At 31.2% G+C, this 17,387-nt stretch overlaps 1 protein-coding gene across 1 annotated transcript in view; it reads right to left on the reverse strand.

Annotated features, from left to right (window-relative positions):
- LOC106464394 (terminal uridylyltransferase 4-like) overlaps nucleotides 1-17,387 on the reverse strand; it is a 102,963-nt gene that overhangs the window by 32,976 nt on the left and 52,600 nt on the right. The window contains exons 10-15 of the mRNA XM_013924525.2: nucleotides 16,813-17,079; nucleotides 11,832-12,544; nucleotides 7,833-7,883; nucleotides 5,535-5,631; nucleotides 3,551-3,637; nucleotides 1,083-1,183 (exon numbers count right to left, since the gene is read on the reverse strand). Of these exons, the coding sequence (XP_013779979.1) occupies nucleotides 1,083-1,183; nucleotides 3,551-3,637; nucleotides 5,535-5,631; nucleotides 7,833-7,883; nucleotides 11,832-12,544; nucleotides 16,813-17,079 (1,316 nt within the window). The remainder of the gene's footprint in view (nucleotides 1-1,082; nucleotides 1,184-3,550; nucleotides 3,638-5,534; nucleotides 5,632-7,832; nucleotides 7,884-11,831; nucleotides 12,545-16,812; nucleotides 17,080-17,387) is intronic.

Raw genomic sequence — 17,387 nt, forward strand, 5'->3', positions numbered from 1 at the left:
AAAAGAAAAAAGACATGAGAAAAACATTGCTTTCCAAACCTTGAGACTTAATAAAAAATTTTATATTTTACATATGAAAGCATTGTAATGTTTACTGATAATCTGCCAAATTTCGTTAACATTTGCTTACTAACTAAAAAGTTATAGCATGAAAACTATAACAAGCACAAAATGGTTACGAGGTGGTCTCAGGGACCGAGCCCATGCTGAAAAAGTTAAGCCATTAAGCAATCTCAAATCACTTGACTTCTTTGTTTCATGTTATGTATATATGTATATTCCTGAAGCTAGATAAACCACTTGTACCTGATGATGACAAACCAAAAACATTGCACATTTGTTACTATGTTCAACTTATAATAAAGTTTTCTTTGTTAACCATTCAAATTTTATTAGTCTCAAAATGGGTTCCTCATCATCAAATTACAATTTCTTTGTGAATGGAATTAGTGGATATAAGAAAATGTTTGCAGATAAAACTAAAATAAGTACATCTATTATCAAATATTTGATTATAATAGCAGTAAAGACTAAATTATTTAATTGTGAAAATGTAATCATAATCTAATTACTTGTACTTAAACATTAGTTTAATCCAAGTAACCACCTTTGGCCTTAATGACAGTTGTGCTAGGTTACGTCATTCTATCAATCAGTTTATCAAAATATTCAGTCATTAGAGAGCTTTATGAATGTATTGCTACATTTTTGTATGTTCTCATAGGTTTTTAGACAGCTACTGATTTTGTCCCACACAAGTTCAATAGGTTATGAACCTGGTATTTATGATTGGTAAACTAAACCATGTTTTGGTATATATTTCTTAGTTTCTTGTTTTCAATGAAGCCTTGGCATAGTTTAGATATATGTTTTGGATCAATGTCATGTTGAAAAATGAATCTTTCTAACTAGAAGACACAAACATTTTTTTATACAATACTGCACTGATTCTTGTTCAAGATTGCATATGAAATTCTGTAAATGTTCCCTGTCTGTATTTAAACTTCTTTCCATCTTTATCTCTATAAAATATGACCACCACTGTAGTTGCGAAACATAAACATCAAAAACATTTTACCTACCTCTCCCTTTTCATCACCTTTGAAAGTTAGACATATGTCCAAGTCACAGTCAGTAAAACCAAAACCATTGCACGAGGATCCAAAAAGGTGAAGAAATGCATCTGAGAATAAATATAATTATGGTTATAATAGATATATATAGCATGAAGGAGAGAAATCCAATTTCATGAAATTTCTATATAGTCTAGTAATACTCAGAGTTAATCACATTTTACAATAGTAAAGTTTCAGGTTTCATCCCGCCCTTGGTGCTACTTTCTTAATTTTTGATCAAACTTAATGTTATTTTTATGATTAAGAACTACTGCTCAACATTACAATTTATATAATAAGAAGGTGGTTGAATGAAACTGTTCATTTTAGTTCTACAGCCACCTTTATCATGAAAACAGCCATTGATTTCAAATTTTCTTGACAACAGTATAAGTAGATATAACCAGCTTTATTACAACAGTTAAATAGGTTGAAATGGTCTCTCCTGTAATCATACTCGTAACTTTACAGACAAGGGTGATGCTCCAGACTGGATTAGGTTTTGAAGCTAACTGCTATTTTGAATATTCTTGTCATGCAAATTCTTCCACTTCCATGACGAACAATGAAGACTCTTCTTTACCCTTGTTGAAACATGCACATGTATTTTACATGACCTTGTAACTATAGTGGTATATACATAATATGACTCTGAAATTACTTAACATATCTTCAAGAAATTGGGCAAACTTTCAGTAAAATTTAATGTTGACAAAACATCACAATTTTTATAAGTATTTTTACTAAAACTGTCTGTAAATTATATAGTGTTAAAGTGATTTTCAAGTTAAGATTAAAAAATACTTTTCTTCATCTGAAGATTTTCAAATTTTGTTTGCATAATCCCTAAACCTCTTAAATAAATATTAAATACTTTTTTCAGAAAAACTTTATATTTTATCTGTTATTTTGTATACTTATCTCTATAGAGTATTGGTCAATTTGACTAACCTCATAACCTCTATGAAAAATTAAAAATAATACCAAATCACCCTTTTTCTTTCTGGAATGACTGCAAATTGTAACAGGAAACCAAAATTTTTTATCCTAAGTAGCTTAAAGCTTGCAACAGTATATATCTATTTATACTTAATTTTATTGATTCATTACCTTTTTAACTGTGTCTAACTAATAATCCTGCCACACAAGTTACAAATCACTCGGTGAATGTGTAGCTCACATTACCCTATTGAATTATGTAATGCTAATTGCAAACTGCTTGTGAACATAATTCATGAAAATTATTATTTTTTTTATGTAATCTAACTTAACAAGTTTCTGGTGTATACATTTTAGTTACTTTTAACATAATAAGTAAAGAATACATATGAAAAATAAAACTATAGTACTTACCTGGACCTTATGAAACTTAACTTTTTTATACTAATGACACTAATGCAATACATAATTTTTATTTAATTAAATAATGCACCTAAAAACACAGAATAATAACATATAAAAACCAGACAGTGTATTATAATATAATATTTTTGGCTTTCTAACTATGTGATAAGAGCTATTAAAAATTCAGTTAAGCTCATCGATGTGCTTCCTGTGGGAATAAAGTTCGAACTGGAAGTAAAATAGACAATTCTCTGTACAGAAAAGAACATAATATAATACATCATTTGATAGATGGTGCTTTGTTGAAGGACAACTGTTTTGATGTAATTTGTTCATCGCATTAAATCTCTCAAGCCTTTTATGTGGAATCGAACACCAAAATATACTTAGATTGTGTTCATGTTTACATGCATACAACTACAATGCTTGTAAACGAAGCTTCAACACAATATGTGGTTCATGTGGCAGTCACATGACAAACCACATGTATGTTCCATTTCAGGAAAAAGAATAAGAAGTGTGCTAAAGATATGAGGTACAGCTACAACAAAAACTGCAACTCAGGTTCTAAAATAGTCTGAAAATATGTCTTTCATTTTGGCACTTTGGAACGTAACATATTTTATAGTTTGAGAAAGTATAAAGATTGGATGTCTCTGAAATATTCTAAATTTAAATCTAACAATTCATATATGTATGTAAAAAAAAGTTGTTTCAAAACCATTGTATCATGTATAAAAAAACATTACATTGGCATTTGTAGTACAAACCACCCCCCAACTAAAACACGTTTATAAATATTTTATATAGATTTGTGAATGCCATACTGCATCAAAATATCTCAGATGTCTGATAAAAGTAAGATATCCTATGTGGCTAACAATCTCCATACACACAAGTATCCTATGAAATATTCCTTATTTTAAAAGCATTGTTGACTGGGTTGGAATCCACTGTGGTTGAAATCTACAGGTGGTAATCATGTCTCCCATGACATCACAGCATATAGACTGGCATAAACTAATCCTTCTTATAAAGTGCCATTAACCCTCTTAATATTGTGCAAAAATAACAGCTGCTGTCATTCATACCTGGATAAAGTTCACGTATGAAAGCTTCCAATTCCAATACCATTTGTTTCCTCTGAAAAAGTGTTTCATCATCTGGAGCATTTTCTCCTGAGAAATAATCAGAAATAACTGTTTATCTGTGCTTTTTATTATTAACTTTTAAATTACGAAATTAAGTAATGTATAGCGCTAAAATTTGAATTATAATCTATAGTTTGGTACCAAACTTATTGATATAAATACATGAAATAGTAGTTCAATAAAATTTTGAATGTGAGTCAACAAATGAGATGACATGGCCTTTCACCCATAACCAATCTTAAAAGGATTAACTTTTCAACACATTTGTTGTTTTATTTCATTGCTATTCCATTTTTAAAATGTTGTCAGGACTATCAAATTTCAACAAGAAAACCTTGCATAGTATAACCAGAAATGACTGTTATTGGACATGTTTACAACAGCAATAACAAACTCTTGAAATGTACTAAAATCAGTTATAATTTTTGCAATGTTGTCATAATTCTGACTGTGTAAATTACCCAGTTATATATTTTTCTTAACATAAAAATATTCACTTTTCTTAAATCTTTATAACTTTGGTAAGAAATACATTTTCAGAAACAAAAATTAAGACTCTCCCTCAAATTATACTCTTGGGTTTATTACTAGAACCTCAAAAACAATTGATGCAATCCTAAAAAATTATGGAAATATGCAAATCAACAGAAGGTTCTAATCCCTAATTTCTAAATGATTTAAAATGTATCTAATATATTCAAAAAGGATAAGCCTGATCTGTTAATCAAACCTGGTGATTTGATTTTTTACTTTGAAATCAGTTGCAATTTCTCTATGAAATATATCACTGCAGTTCAATAGTACCGAAAAAATATGTAGCTATTTGAAAGTTTGGATGCCTAGAAATACATCAGTATGTAATTTCTTTTCAATATAAAAATACTCAAACTAGGCACTATACTGTTTAAAGTTTATCAATTTTAAAAAAAAGAATATAATATTTTAAATCAACCTTTAAAGCTATCAAATGTTACCAAGATTACATTGAAGCCCACCAAAGTAGTCTTTTCTTTTACATATAAACAGAAATTTGGAGTATTTATAGTTTTCAGGGAAAATATTCAAGCACACCAGTGAAGGAGATGTTTGAATAAAAGACTAAAGATTTGTTAATTTATCTTAATTAAATAATCTTTGCTCCTGTTAGCTTTTGTGATAATAGCCAATTCTAATTTTACTTTTCAGGTGAACTATTAGTATAATTTTATAGCATTATCAAAGCAAACTTAAAAGGTGATGCTACTTCACCTGGATTACCAACACTTCCAAATATAACCAAAAAAATTATTTTTTTCTTGCTGAAATTTATAAATTATCAAATTAATCTGTCAGAAGAATAAGTTACTAAACAGAGAAAAATATCTATGGAAATGAATACCATCCCATTTAATTAAAACTTATGTCACATTTTCTAACCCATTCCATCAAACTTAAAAGGTGATGCTACTTCACCTGGATAATCAACACTCACAATAAATATTACTTTTTGTTTTGCCAAAATCTCAAAGCTATCAAATTAATCTGTCAGAAAAATGAGTTTGTAAAAACAGAAAAATATCCATAAAAATGAATATTATCAGATTTAATGAAAACTTCTGTCACATAAAAAAAAAATTCTAATCCATTTCACTAACAAATTCATGCAGTTACACAGTTTTTATCTAACACTGCTTTAGCCATTTTTATTACAAAATCTTTTCTATTGAGCTATGCGATTTAGGATTGAAGTATTTGAAGTAGTTTTTAAGTTGTTTCTCCACTATCATATCAGTACTGAAAAGCACAATCATTAGAAATTAACATAGATTATTTTCTTGTACGAAAACAAAGACGCTTTTACCTTTTTTATTACTAACTATTCATGAAACGTAACCCAATATATGCGTAACTACTGTAGCTAAACAATAAAACACTGATCACCTACTCAGAATGTTTTTACACATGGTATCAAGTTTTCGTAAATAACGTTCTGTCATTGGTGGAAGAGGTTTTACTTCTGGTAGTTTCTCATCAGGACAATCCTATAAAAAAAAATCAACAAAAAACTGTGGATAAATGAAGAAAAAATGAATCAAATGAAACAAGGCACTCTTTCATATCTCAAGATTCATTTTACATATTATATTGTACTTATATTATGAATATAAATTTCCACCCACTGTGTCAGTTACTAGAAACTACAAACATAATGAAAATTACACTCACTATTAAAGGCAAATATTTTATGTGATGGTAGCAATCTTTTAAATAATCCTTTTCTACTTTACAACTGTGGGTACAAGTACTATAATATTACACAGTATATGAATTTAATATATTTCTAAATGTCCAATAAATAAAAGGCACAAACAAAAGTTAGATAAGGTCTAGTTCAAGACAGATTAGCTTAAAATTTAATAAAAAATACAAAAGAGTTTCCTAAAAACAATTTAATTATTTACTATAAATTTACAAATAACAGAACTGTACATTCATTCGTATTTTCTACAAATAAACATGTTATTTATTGTCCTTAAACTTTAAATACATATTTACAATGTTTCCCTAAAGTAAAAGAGAATGTGTCAAAAAGTTCACTATTCTATAAAAAAAAAATCCTCCTCATAACAACAACAAGAATTTAACAAGTCCAGCCTTTCACAAATTGTAAGTCATGATCTGGCAGGGGAGATTTGGAAGGTTTCCAGGAAATTTGCAAAGATACAAAATAAAAAATAGCTTCCAATTTTATAATAAACAGAAATATGTTTACATGAAATGAAAATTTTGATGAAATGATCCATCAATTTTTACACAAGTTAATGTATTTTTCAGTGTGACTTCACTGTATTGGACACTTCTGGACACTTCACAGTAGCTATTTTAGACAAATACTGAAACTGACATTTAAAATAATTTGCATATAACGCTTCATAAATGGAACAGTTTTCTTAATACAAACACATAAATCTTTCCTACTGACAGCCGTGTTACATTCATTGTTTAAAATATGTTACTATCTTAGTATTTGGTGTTATAAAATAATGAGTGCCATTATAATTTACACAATATAATTGGTAACCTATGAACAGCAATTACATTGATTAGCATCTCATAAACTACTTCATTAATGTCAGGAAAATAAACAGCTAACAGAAATTAACGTGTACACTTCTTCTAACAACCAAATAATCAAAATTACAATTAAATTAACTATCATGAAAATAATCAGGCAACAGATACAGAAGATTACAATACAACAAAAAGACATCTTATTGTAGACCCAGATTACAAGATATACCATCTACATTTGAAGACAGAAAAAAAATGGATAAAACTTCAGCGGGATTTACAACAAAAACATTTACAAGACAGAAGAGCAAGTTGAAAAGATACTTCAATTAAATTTCTTGGTGAAATGCAAAAGAAGTAATATGACATATATAATATAATCTCAAAGATGAGATACTGTCAGTTACATCACACCATAGCAACCAAGGCTGTGAAAAGTTATTGGCTAAAATCAATAAAACTACACTTATATTGATATTACAAGGTTCAAATTGATACTATTTTCTTTAAAACTATTTTGACTTTTCTCTGAAAGGTTAAGAATGTCATTTTATGCTCATAAAAGTGTCAAGAAATTTACAAACATTAACCATTTCTTTGAGAGAAGGGTGAGATCAACTCAAGATAAAAACCTTGCTGTTTCCTTAAATTCTTATGTATAAAATTAAATAAATTTCAACTCTCAAGTACTTGAAAAAATGTCTAGAGGAATGATTACAACTATATATTAAATAACTTTTTCATTCAATGGTGCAATTTTTTCATCAGAGCAAGATGAACCCAGTCAAGTACCACACAGACAAACTAATAAGACCTACAATGGAAACTTGTAATTTTATCTCTACTAAACACAACACCAAGAAGTACTAGAATTTCAGATTAAAGATTTAGGATTTTATTAAAAAAAAGGTTAAGTCATATTTTTGAGACCTTCTGTCAAAATCTCCATACAATAGCCCGTAAAATAATATTTATGAAATTATATTCAAAAGAGTTTTAATCTTGTATCTTGATTTCATGCAGATGACACAACATCAGATGAAGAGGAGATAAATTTTTTCTCTTCATTCGATACTAAACACAAATGAGTGGTTTTTAAGATGTTGTCAAACAATGATAAACAAGAGGTTTGAATTTCTCATGTCAACTTAAGAAATTGTTAAAAAAGTACCTGTTTCAAATGTCCTTCCCTCTGACAAAGACTGCAGGCAATTGGTGGTTTCTGAAAAATAATATTACAATTAGGCACAAGAACGTTGAGAAGGTGATTTAACTTATTAGGAAAATCACATCAGAGAAGTCACATCTGTAATCTGACTACTGTTAATAAATTCAATGAAAATTTATTGACTAAAAACATGAAAAAAAGAGCATTTAAAACTATTACATGAAGGCTCTTAATAATATTAATAATAGTAAAAAAGTGTCTCATTAGAAAAATTTGGCTAGTCCTTTGTTAAACAAGCTTTTGCAATAAAGTGAAATAAATAAATTGGATGGCCAAAATTTATTTCAAAATCTAAATTTTTTATTACATCTTTCAAATTTTTGTGAATAAAGTATATTTAAGTTATTTTAGCTTTACTTACAAATAATATATGAAGTCAACCTAGCACAGAAATGTGCAAAAACTTAGACATGCCTCTTACAGAAAAAATAAATAAATCAGAATCAAATTCCAATGGATTGATGGCCCACTGATACATCAGAAATAGATGTGTACTTTTTGAGAGCATAAAGTTCCTACTGTATATTTAGCATACAAAAAAATAATTCAATGACTTGCAACACATTTTATGTTGAATGAAAATAAAGCTATGACTAAGACCAAATATGAGACTACCAACAAAATGTTCACTGTTACATTATTAGTAAGAGCTTTACCTGCTTATAGACCAATAAAATTAACTCAAAATGCTCAGTGCATTGATCTGATGCACCGTTGTATGGTTTGTTTTATTGTATTTCAAAAACAAATTCTCGATAAAATTGGTATGAAGTCATCATGCAATATATAACTTCATTAAAATATTTTATTTTTATATATATATATATATATATTTGTGTGAATTAGCAGCTTTAAAAAGTATATCAATTTTAGAACCATACTTTTTTAAGAAACAATTAAAAATGCTCACCTTTGTTGTATATTTCAATCACTGATTTAAATGTCTTCCTACGTTTATGTAAGCATTTCCTTTAAAGTTCTTAATGTATGCAAATTTAAATTTTATTTTTGTTTTGATTGGAAAAACCCATATGTAGTTTCACTCTGTTTACAACCATTGGAGTAGAATAAAAATATTTTTTATTACACCAAAACCATCAGTAAGCCAAATTTTTGTTAATTATTAACCCTAGATGCATTTAGTCCATTGGACTCAGCTTGAATTGGAGAATTAATTTCTAATGTAATTCCAAACTTACCAAGTGTCTATTCATGAAATTTAGTAAGCTTCTATCAAAGATTAGAATTCTATTGCATACAGAAAATCAGAATTTTTAAAATAGTATTTCTCATTTCATTACAAATATGGTGGTATTGTGCACCGTTTTTGCTGTATTTAATTATAGACAAGCACACACACACACAAACAATCTCAGAGTTTTAGTAGTATATAGATTTACTCCAAACCATATCCCACTGTTAATGCTTAGTTGTGGCTACTTACTCTGTAACACATACTCATAATAGTTAATGTTTAAGCTTCTTTCCTTACTCCTTAACATGTACATATAGTAGTTAAAGTTCAGACGCAGTTATAGGCCTATTCCTTTTGGGTGAGTTTCAAAACCTGTCATGTTCTAGGGGCACTGCACATCATTGCAGGCTATTTTTTTGACATGACCAAGTCTTACCCATGGATTGGTCCCTCACCCACTACTCTTGCGTTGTTCAACTTTAAAATTGTTCATCCTCCTTTTGTTGCCTTGCCACACCACTCATTGCTAAACTTCCTCTATTCTGGCCTCCTGTGCTTTATTATTCAGCCCTGAATGTCTATACCCTTAGTCTGGACTGGTCCCATCTTTCTTTTCTTGTGCATGTCCTCTTCTCCTTCTCCTCTGCAGGTTTTTACTCTGTTTTGGGACACTCCTTACAGGATCCTTTTGGTGGATCCGAAATGGTGTTCCCAACCTGGTTTTTATTACTCCATCTCCTCTCGCCTCAGCCTTGCCTTCTCCTTCCCAACTTTCCATCCCTTCTGATCCATCCTCACACTTTGTTCTTTCTTTGGGATTTGACATCTTTATCCTTGTGTGTGGAATTTGTCTGGTTCACCACCCTGATCACGTAACTCTTCCTTTGCTAACTCCTGTCATCCTTCTACCACTTCTGTGTGCCAAGGTACAGGGTGTAATTATCACCGTGGTTTCATTGTCACCATTTCCCTTTGACTTCATTACATTGTAACATATTTCTCCTCTTTCATGAGATAGTTCTTCCATGAACTGTATGTCTCTTTGATTTTGGGTTTTCATACAACATTTCCTCAATCATCTGCTTTTCCTGTTGTCACAGGAATAGAATTTCTTCTCTAGCTCTTTCTTTTCTTCATTATTCACTGCACCCTTCCTAACTTCTTGCCTGACTGGATTATCACTGGGTTTTCCATGCTCTTACCCAGGTCCCTACCAAATCTCTAGCACATGTTTCTGCTCTGTCTAGACACATTAGTCCTCTTCTCCTTGCCATCGATTTCCATTATTCACATATCTTTGCCTCTCTTTCTGGCTAGTATTCCTTGGATGGGGATGGTGGTTACTCCTTTTCTCATATCCTTTCCTTCGGTTTCTGCTTTTAGCATTTATTTTGATCTCGGCAAACACTTTTGTCAGATTCAGGCTGCTCAGTGTTCTGTCACATTCTTCCTCACTGAGGTTTCCCTCACTGTCTTTTTGAACCTCTCTCCTTACTCCATTATGGGTTGGATCCACCAGCTAATTAGTCTCAGAAATGCTCCTCTGAAGGCAGATGATTGTATGCTCTCTTGGGTTTCCTCTCTTCAGTTTTTCTCCTCCCAGTTTCTCTCACCCTTCATTTTTCTCTAGACAAACACAGCTACCAGACAGCAGCCTTAGCAGAAAAATAAAACATGATCTAACTAAGCCTACCACATCTTGTCCCACAAAAATATTCTTTTCCTATCACACTGCAACATCATACTTCAAAGGAAGTATAAAATGATTAAACAAATTTTTTTGCAAGATTTAGAAAAAAATAACCTCTGTAATTGTCCATAAATATCTTTACTCCTATCGACATATCACCAAGCTAACCTTTTATCATTTTATTATAATCTCTCATTATGAAAGTTTCCATTAAAGGAAGTAATATTGATTTTTATAGTTGAAAAGAACAGAAAAACAGCTTTCACTACACACTTAGAACACTAACCTATGACTTCTCAAGGCAATTACATCACTCCATGAAAACCAAAGTTGAGAAACAGCGATTAGATGAAATCAATAAAACTGTACTCATATTGCTATTTTGTTCAAAACTATTCTGACCTCCTCTGGGGGGGGTTATGAGTAATGTATTATGTTTATCAAGAATTCAGGAATTCACTAATACTAATGTTTTCATTCAGAACATGCTGAAAATAACAAAGAATAAAAATTTTTGTTTTATTGTTATGTATAAAATCAAGTAAATAAAGCTTTTGATTGAATAAATTTCAACTCTGAGTTTTTTTTAAGTGGAAGAATGACTACAAGTTTATCTTCCATAATGTTTTTAGTTCAATAGTGCAACCTTCCCTCAGGGCATGATGTATCCAGCTTATCAACAGAGTGTAAAATCTAATGTTTTACATATTGATAGAAAAAATATATATACTATGTATTTTATGTGTTTGAAGCAGCATAGAAGCTCCCACCACAAATGGTAGGTTTAAGGAACAATCACCAAGTTATAAACAAGTGCTTCTTCGTATAGCTTAAAGCAATTATTTTTTAAATTCTTGTTTAAAAGAGTGGTATATTTAAAAATGGCAGATACAATGTGAAAAATTATAAAGAAGTACAAAGCTCTGTCTAATGCAATTCACACTAACCGAAAGTTAATACAAAATGAGTATAGGGTTTGAAAAATACATTAAATGATATAGTATAGAAAATTTGAATATTTCTCTAAAATAATAACAAAACAAATTTGACTACTTGCCTTCCCATTTGTAAGTGAATCTTTATAGAATCCAAAGTGATATTCATCAGGTTTCAGACATCTGATAACAGCCATAATATGGTCAGGTACCACGTATTTCTTTTTCCTTGCGTTAAAATGTACACTCATGTTGTCATTGCTAACAGATATAGCTTTGTTGTTTTTTTTCTTTAAGGAATCAATGTCTTTGGAAGCATCTATAGCTGGTGAGACTTCATTTTCGTGAGCACTTTCTTCTATTGAGAACTCTTCTGTTTCATTCATTTGATCCTCACTTGCCTGGCTGTTCAAATTAAGTTTAGTTAAAACTGAAATGACATTATCTAGTGACAGATCTGTGTCTTGATCTTCTATAAAACTTTCACATGTTACAGCCTCTGAATCCTCTGTTTCTCTTGGTTCTCGTTTACTATCAGAAAGAGAAGTATCAGTATCAGAGTCAAGTTGCTGCTCCTCAATGAGAACTGGAGTCAAATCATTGGCTACACAATGATCTTTCTCTACTGGTTGGTTCTCCTGACTTGTATTTTCAAATATGTGTTGTGGGATAAGCAATTCTTCAGAAGGCTGACATTGGTCAATGCAGGCTGTCTGTTTAACCACTTCTGAACCAGCATCTTCATCATTAAGTTCCTTATCTTGCTGAACTAAGTCAGAGGTATTAGCCTCCTGTCCTGCTTGACCAACAATGTTTTGTCCATCCTCTGGTAATTCTATATTAAACCAAAATATCATATTTTCAGTAAAAAAAACAAAACACAGAAATATTACAAAATATCTTTGACATTAAGCATAGAAAAAGGTTAGTTACCTTATGAGTTGTACTACAAACATCCTTTTAAGTACAACATTAACTGTAACATGTTACTTGTTTGTTAAGTATATTCTGTTATTATGATTTTTTTTGCATAAAAATAGGTACCCTCTTTTTTCCAAGCCTGATATATATATATTATTTCCACCAATCTTCAACAGTATACCAGCATCAATGGCTAAGTGACATGGAAAGTTATGTATTTATAATTTGATACACTTGTCTTTGCTCAATTTTTGTGAATAACAAATTATGCTTTAATACAGGATTCTCAATGTTATGAGTTATTGTTCATCTCAGGTAAAGACACGTGTTATCTATATTTTCATACCTGGCAAATTGTTCAATAAGTTTAATAGTCAAATAGTGACAATTAAATCCAGGAGTGTGTTAATAATTATGTTGAATGGTACAAACAGGGTGAGTTCAAGCAGATTTGAAGGGCTCAAAGAACCCACTGCAAAATTTTAGGGGCACCAAAATTGTAAAAATTTAGAAAAACTACTAACAAACAAAGATAAAAGGGATATTTGTGGTGAAAGTTTGTGTGCAGAACTTAAATTAATATCACATCGAATACTGGAAAATTGAACTCCAGGTAAAGCCTTATTTTATATATATGTGAAAACCAAACCATAAAATTTTTGCAAATACATTTATTGCTCTAATTATTATATTAAGTTTGACCATTATTGTGGCAAGTGGCGAAAGACTTTTTGAGGCTAAAGTTGATAAAAAAAAGTTTTCTTTCTACAATGGAACAAGATAGATTAAATGGTCTAGCAATAATTTCTATACAAAACAAAATGGCCAGAGAAATTAACATAAGATAAATTAAAAAAACTTTGCCATGTTAAAAGCTCATAAAGTTCCATTTTCTAAAGACTATTCTTTGTTGTTTTTATATGTATTTTTCTACTATGTACCATTTTTGTAATGAATTTAAAAAAAAATATTAACAATTTTATAAAGTACAGAAAAATAGATAAAAAATATAGAAATTTTTAAAATGGTCACAATTTTTTATTTCTGAACTTGAGTTGGGACTAGGTACAGAGTTTAATTTGCTCAATACTTTTCAGTGTGGTTCATGGTTGATACTTTTATATAACACCAGTTAGACAAATGCGTTATTCTAAATAAAAACTTATTAGAATAGCATAATTAAAAACAATATTTTCATTTGTTACACTTGAAAAACTACAGACTGTTTATTATTTCAAGTAGTTCATTGATACCAACAATTTGACCCAACAATCTGCACATCTTACTCAGTCAGTTCTAAAAGCATACCGATACCAAAACATGGTCTTAGGAGTGTTCATTACCCGTATGTTAGGATATTATGAGATGCATGAATATGTTGCTGAAGGGTTGCGCATATCTGCCAGACATACTGTAATATGTTTCGAGGGCACAGTTGACTTGTGTTGAGATCAATAATAAATGTTAAAGGACAAGAATGGAAAATAAAACATTAAAAATTAACTATATGTGAAAAAAAAAAGACCCACAATTATGAATATAAGTAGAATAAGATATGTAAAGATATTCTACAAAAAATTAAAAGATATGTATTTTTTATTTCCTAATTTTAATCATTTCATTGCATTGTACATTAATGATAACAGCTAGAGTTAGTTATATGGTAAAGAAAATGAAATATAAAATATCAATAACTACATTAAAAAAACAAGGTGATTTTAATTTTAAGTATTTAAATACTTTTCTTTATCTTATAATGGCTGGAGACGGCTTGAGTGGGTAATGAAGAAAAACTTTAATATAAGTTTAACATAACAGCAAATGTACAACGTTTCGACAAGGTTTTGTCATCATCAGGTACCTGCCATTATTAGTCTCAAAGTGGGTTCCTCGTCATCGAATTTGAATTCTTTATCTTATGTTTTTCATATTTCATTTGCATGATTTCTAGAACCTCCTAAATGAAAATCAAAAGCATTAGAACTATTTTAACTGTCTGAGTACAGAAAACTACTATAGATAAATAAACTTTTTATTGTTTGTTTTGAATTTTGTGCAAAGCTACACTAGAGCTATCTGCGCTAGCCGTCCCTAATTTAGCAGTGTAAGACTAAAGAGAAGGCAGCTAGTTATCACCACCCACAGCTAACTCTTGGGCTCTCTTTTACCAACAAATAGTGGGATTGACCGTCACATTATAATGCCTCCACGGCTGAAAGGGCAAGCACGTTTGGTGTGACGGGGATTCGAACCCGCGACCCTCAGATTGCGAGTTGGGCCTGCAATCTTTTTTTTTTAAATTACAAAAACGTAATTATAATTTCCTCAAAAGAAAGAAAGCACGAAGGGAAGACTTTTCTTGTGAGTGTGACTGGAGAAGCCAATCATCCATGAAGTAATGGAATTGTAGACCCAGTCCATGTAGATAGCAAGTGAACTATGCAATGGGGCCAACTCAATGATGAACAAAAAAGTTCGAAACTGGAATACTTAGGAGGAGGAGAAGAGAACTAGAAAGAGAGTCTGTGGGTAAGAACTAGAGTAACCTATCTGTCTGTGTAAAGGTGTGACCAAAAGTGTGAAAACCACAACAGACAGGTCCCCACGGGACATAACAAAACTTGATAGTCAAGGACGAGCTCGATAAAACTGATGCTGGGAAGAAGTTGGATGAGTAGAACAGGAAGTAGTAATAAAAAAATGGGAAACAGAAGGACTAGATCTAGGTACATAGATGGAGAGTTTGGTTTGGAACAGTCTGGAATCCAAGTAAGGATTGATGACGGGCAGCCATGATTCAGAGTGAAGAAATTGGTCAAGGCAGAGACCTCATAGGAAGTCGAACCTGGGAAAAGAGGGTATCTCTCCCTAACAACAAATGAGCCAAGTGAGCAGGGAAAGGACAGAAGTGGAATGGGCCATGTTGGAAAAGAGAAGGGAACAAAAATTGCCAACAAAATCATCTGGAACAGAGTGAAGTGCCTCTGATGTGAGGTGTAGCAAGGAGAGATAAAGCAAGGAAAGAAGGATCAGGTAAAGATGAAAGAACTGAGCACAGGAGAGTGGAATCGACTCCAAAGGATCTGCTCCCCCATACAGGCAAGAGATTCTAAATTTTGGGAATCAAGAAAAGAAAAGTCAGAAAAAAACTGTAAGCCAGGATAAAAGAACCTGTGAGATAAGAAGTAAGACACATAAGGTCACAGGAACACAATTGGTCTAGATAGGAATCAGCATGAATTCCAATGTCAGCAGAAGGGGAAAAAAAGAAAAATTTATTCAGAGTTAGGATTATGAGGGAATAGGAAGAATCATGTGATAAGAGTCTTGGGGAAAGAGACAGAGTGAGACATACCAATGATATTAAGTCTTGAAAATATGAGAAAGTTTGAGTGTTATCCTCAATTGCATAACCAGGTGGAGGAAACAAATGATCAAATATGTCGTCCTCCTCATTCTCCCTTTCAAAACAAGGGGAAGGAATGTCTGAAGAATGGATGGGAGATGAAAGTCCCAGGTGCATGAGTGAACCCACTATCATATTCACAATGGCCGTCATATGATTCACAGTTAACGTGTCCCCAGGAGCCATAGTTGAAACTTTACTTGTGTGAGGAAATTCTTCCCTCACACAAGAAGCGAAAGAGGTTACATGAAATTGTGAGTTCATAGTTTGAAGAAAGAAGAGAAAATTAAGATCCTCAAAGTGACAAATCTTGATAAACTGGTAAAAATAAAACACGTCTGATACTTCAGTGCTGAGAAAAAGAATGTAGTATTATAAGTGCAAATGCATAGAAGGTGTGTCACATTCCTGTTGGTGGAAGGCTTTTGCTGCATAATAACATCATTATGTGGTAGCTTAATCCACAAGAAATCTCGTGAGGTTAGGTTACCTAAAGGCTAGTGGCACGCAAGTCTCTAAGGCAGACACATAGAGAAGATAGGTTAAATGAATGAAGAGGTGTGGTATTGTCTCAGAATACAGTTAACCTAAAACCAAGTTTTGATACACTGTTATACTGCCTTGACTAGAAGCACTGTTGTTTTATTACAAGTATTTAAATCCATGTTGCTTTGTGAGATTAACACATTTTTCACCATTTCACAGTTCTAAAACTAAAAAAATATGACACTACAAGAATTATTACTATCCAATTATGAATCACATAATTTGCCTACCTTTTTGCTCCGAATATACATCATTACCCTGGATCAGTACTTCAGATGGAGATGTGTGAGATATAGATGCATCCTTTTGTTCATCTGTATTCAACTTTGGCTGTTTTGTTCTTGAAGAAATTAGTTCTTGACTTGTAAACAATGGTCCTGAAGCAATCTGAGGTATTCCAAAATAGGTGTATGCTGCATGAAATCTCTCTTGAATGTACCGAAAAACATGCTGGTTGCTAACAGACCTAGCCAGGTTTCGTTTAGTATGGAAAGGATCTAAAAGAAAATCACCATGTTAAAAATATTTCACATCTAAAACATTTTTTTCTGATTAGAAAGAAAAGCTATAAAGATCAATTTACTTCTAATCACTAACACTGTTACATAAATGCAAAGAAAATAATAGGAAATAAAGCATTGTCTATTAAGAATAAACTAAATTTTCCTTTACAAGTCCATATTATAAAATTAATTAATAAGTAGGATGCATTAATTTACTAACTGTTTTTGAAAATTAAGTATTTATCATACGAAATACTCACAAATGTTAATTTTTGAAGAAGCAGAAAAAATAACATTTTGAT

Source organism: Limulus polyphemus, unplaced genomic scaffold (genome assembly GCF_000517525.1).
Source record: "Limulus polyphemus unplaced genomic scaffold, Limulus_polyphemus-2.1.2 Scaffold1638, whole genome shotgun sequence".
In the NCBI taxonomy this organism is placed as follows: Eukaryota; Metazoa; Arthropoda; class Merostomata; order Xiphosura; family Limulidae; genus Limulus; species Limulus polyphemus.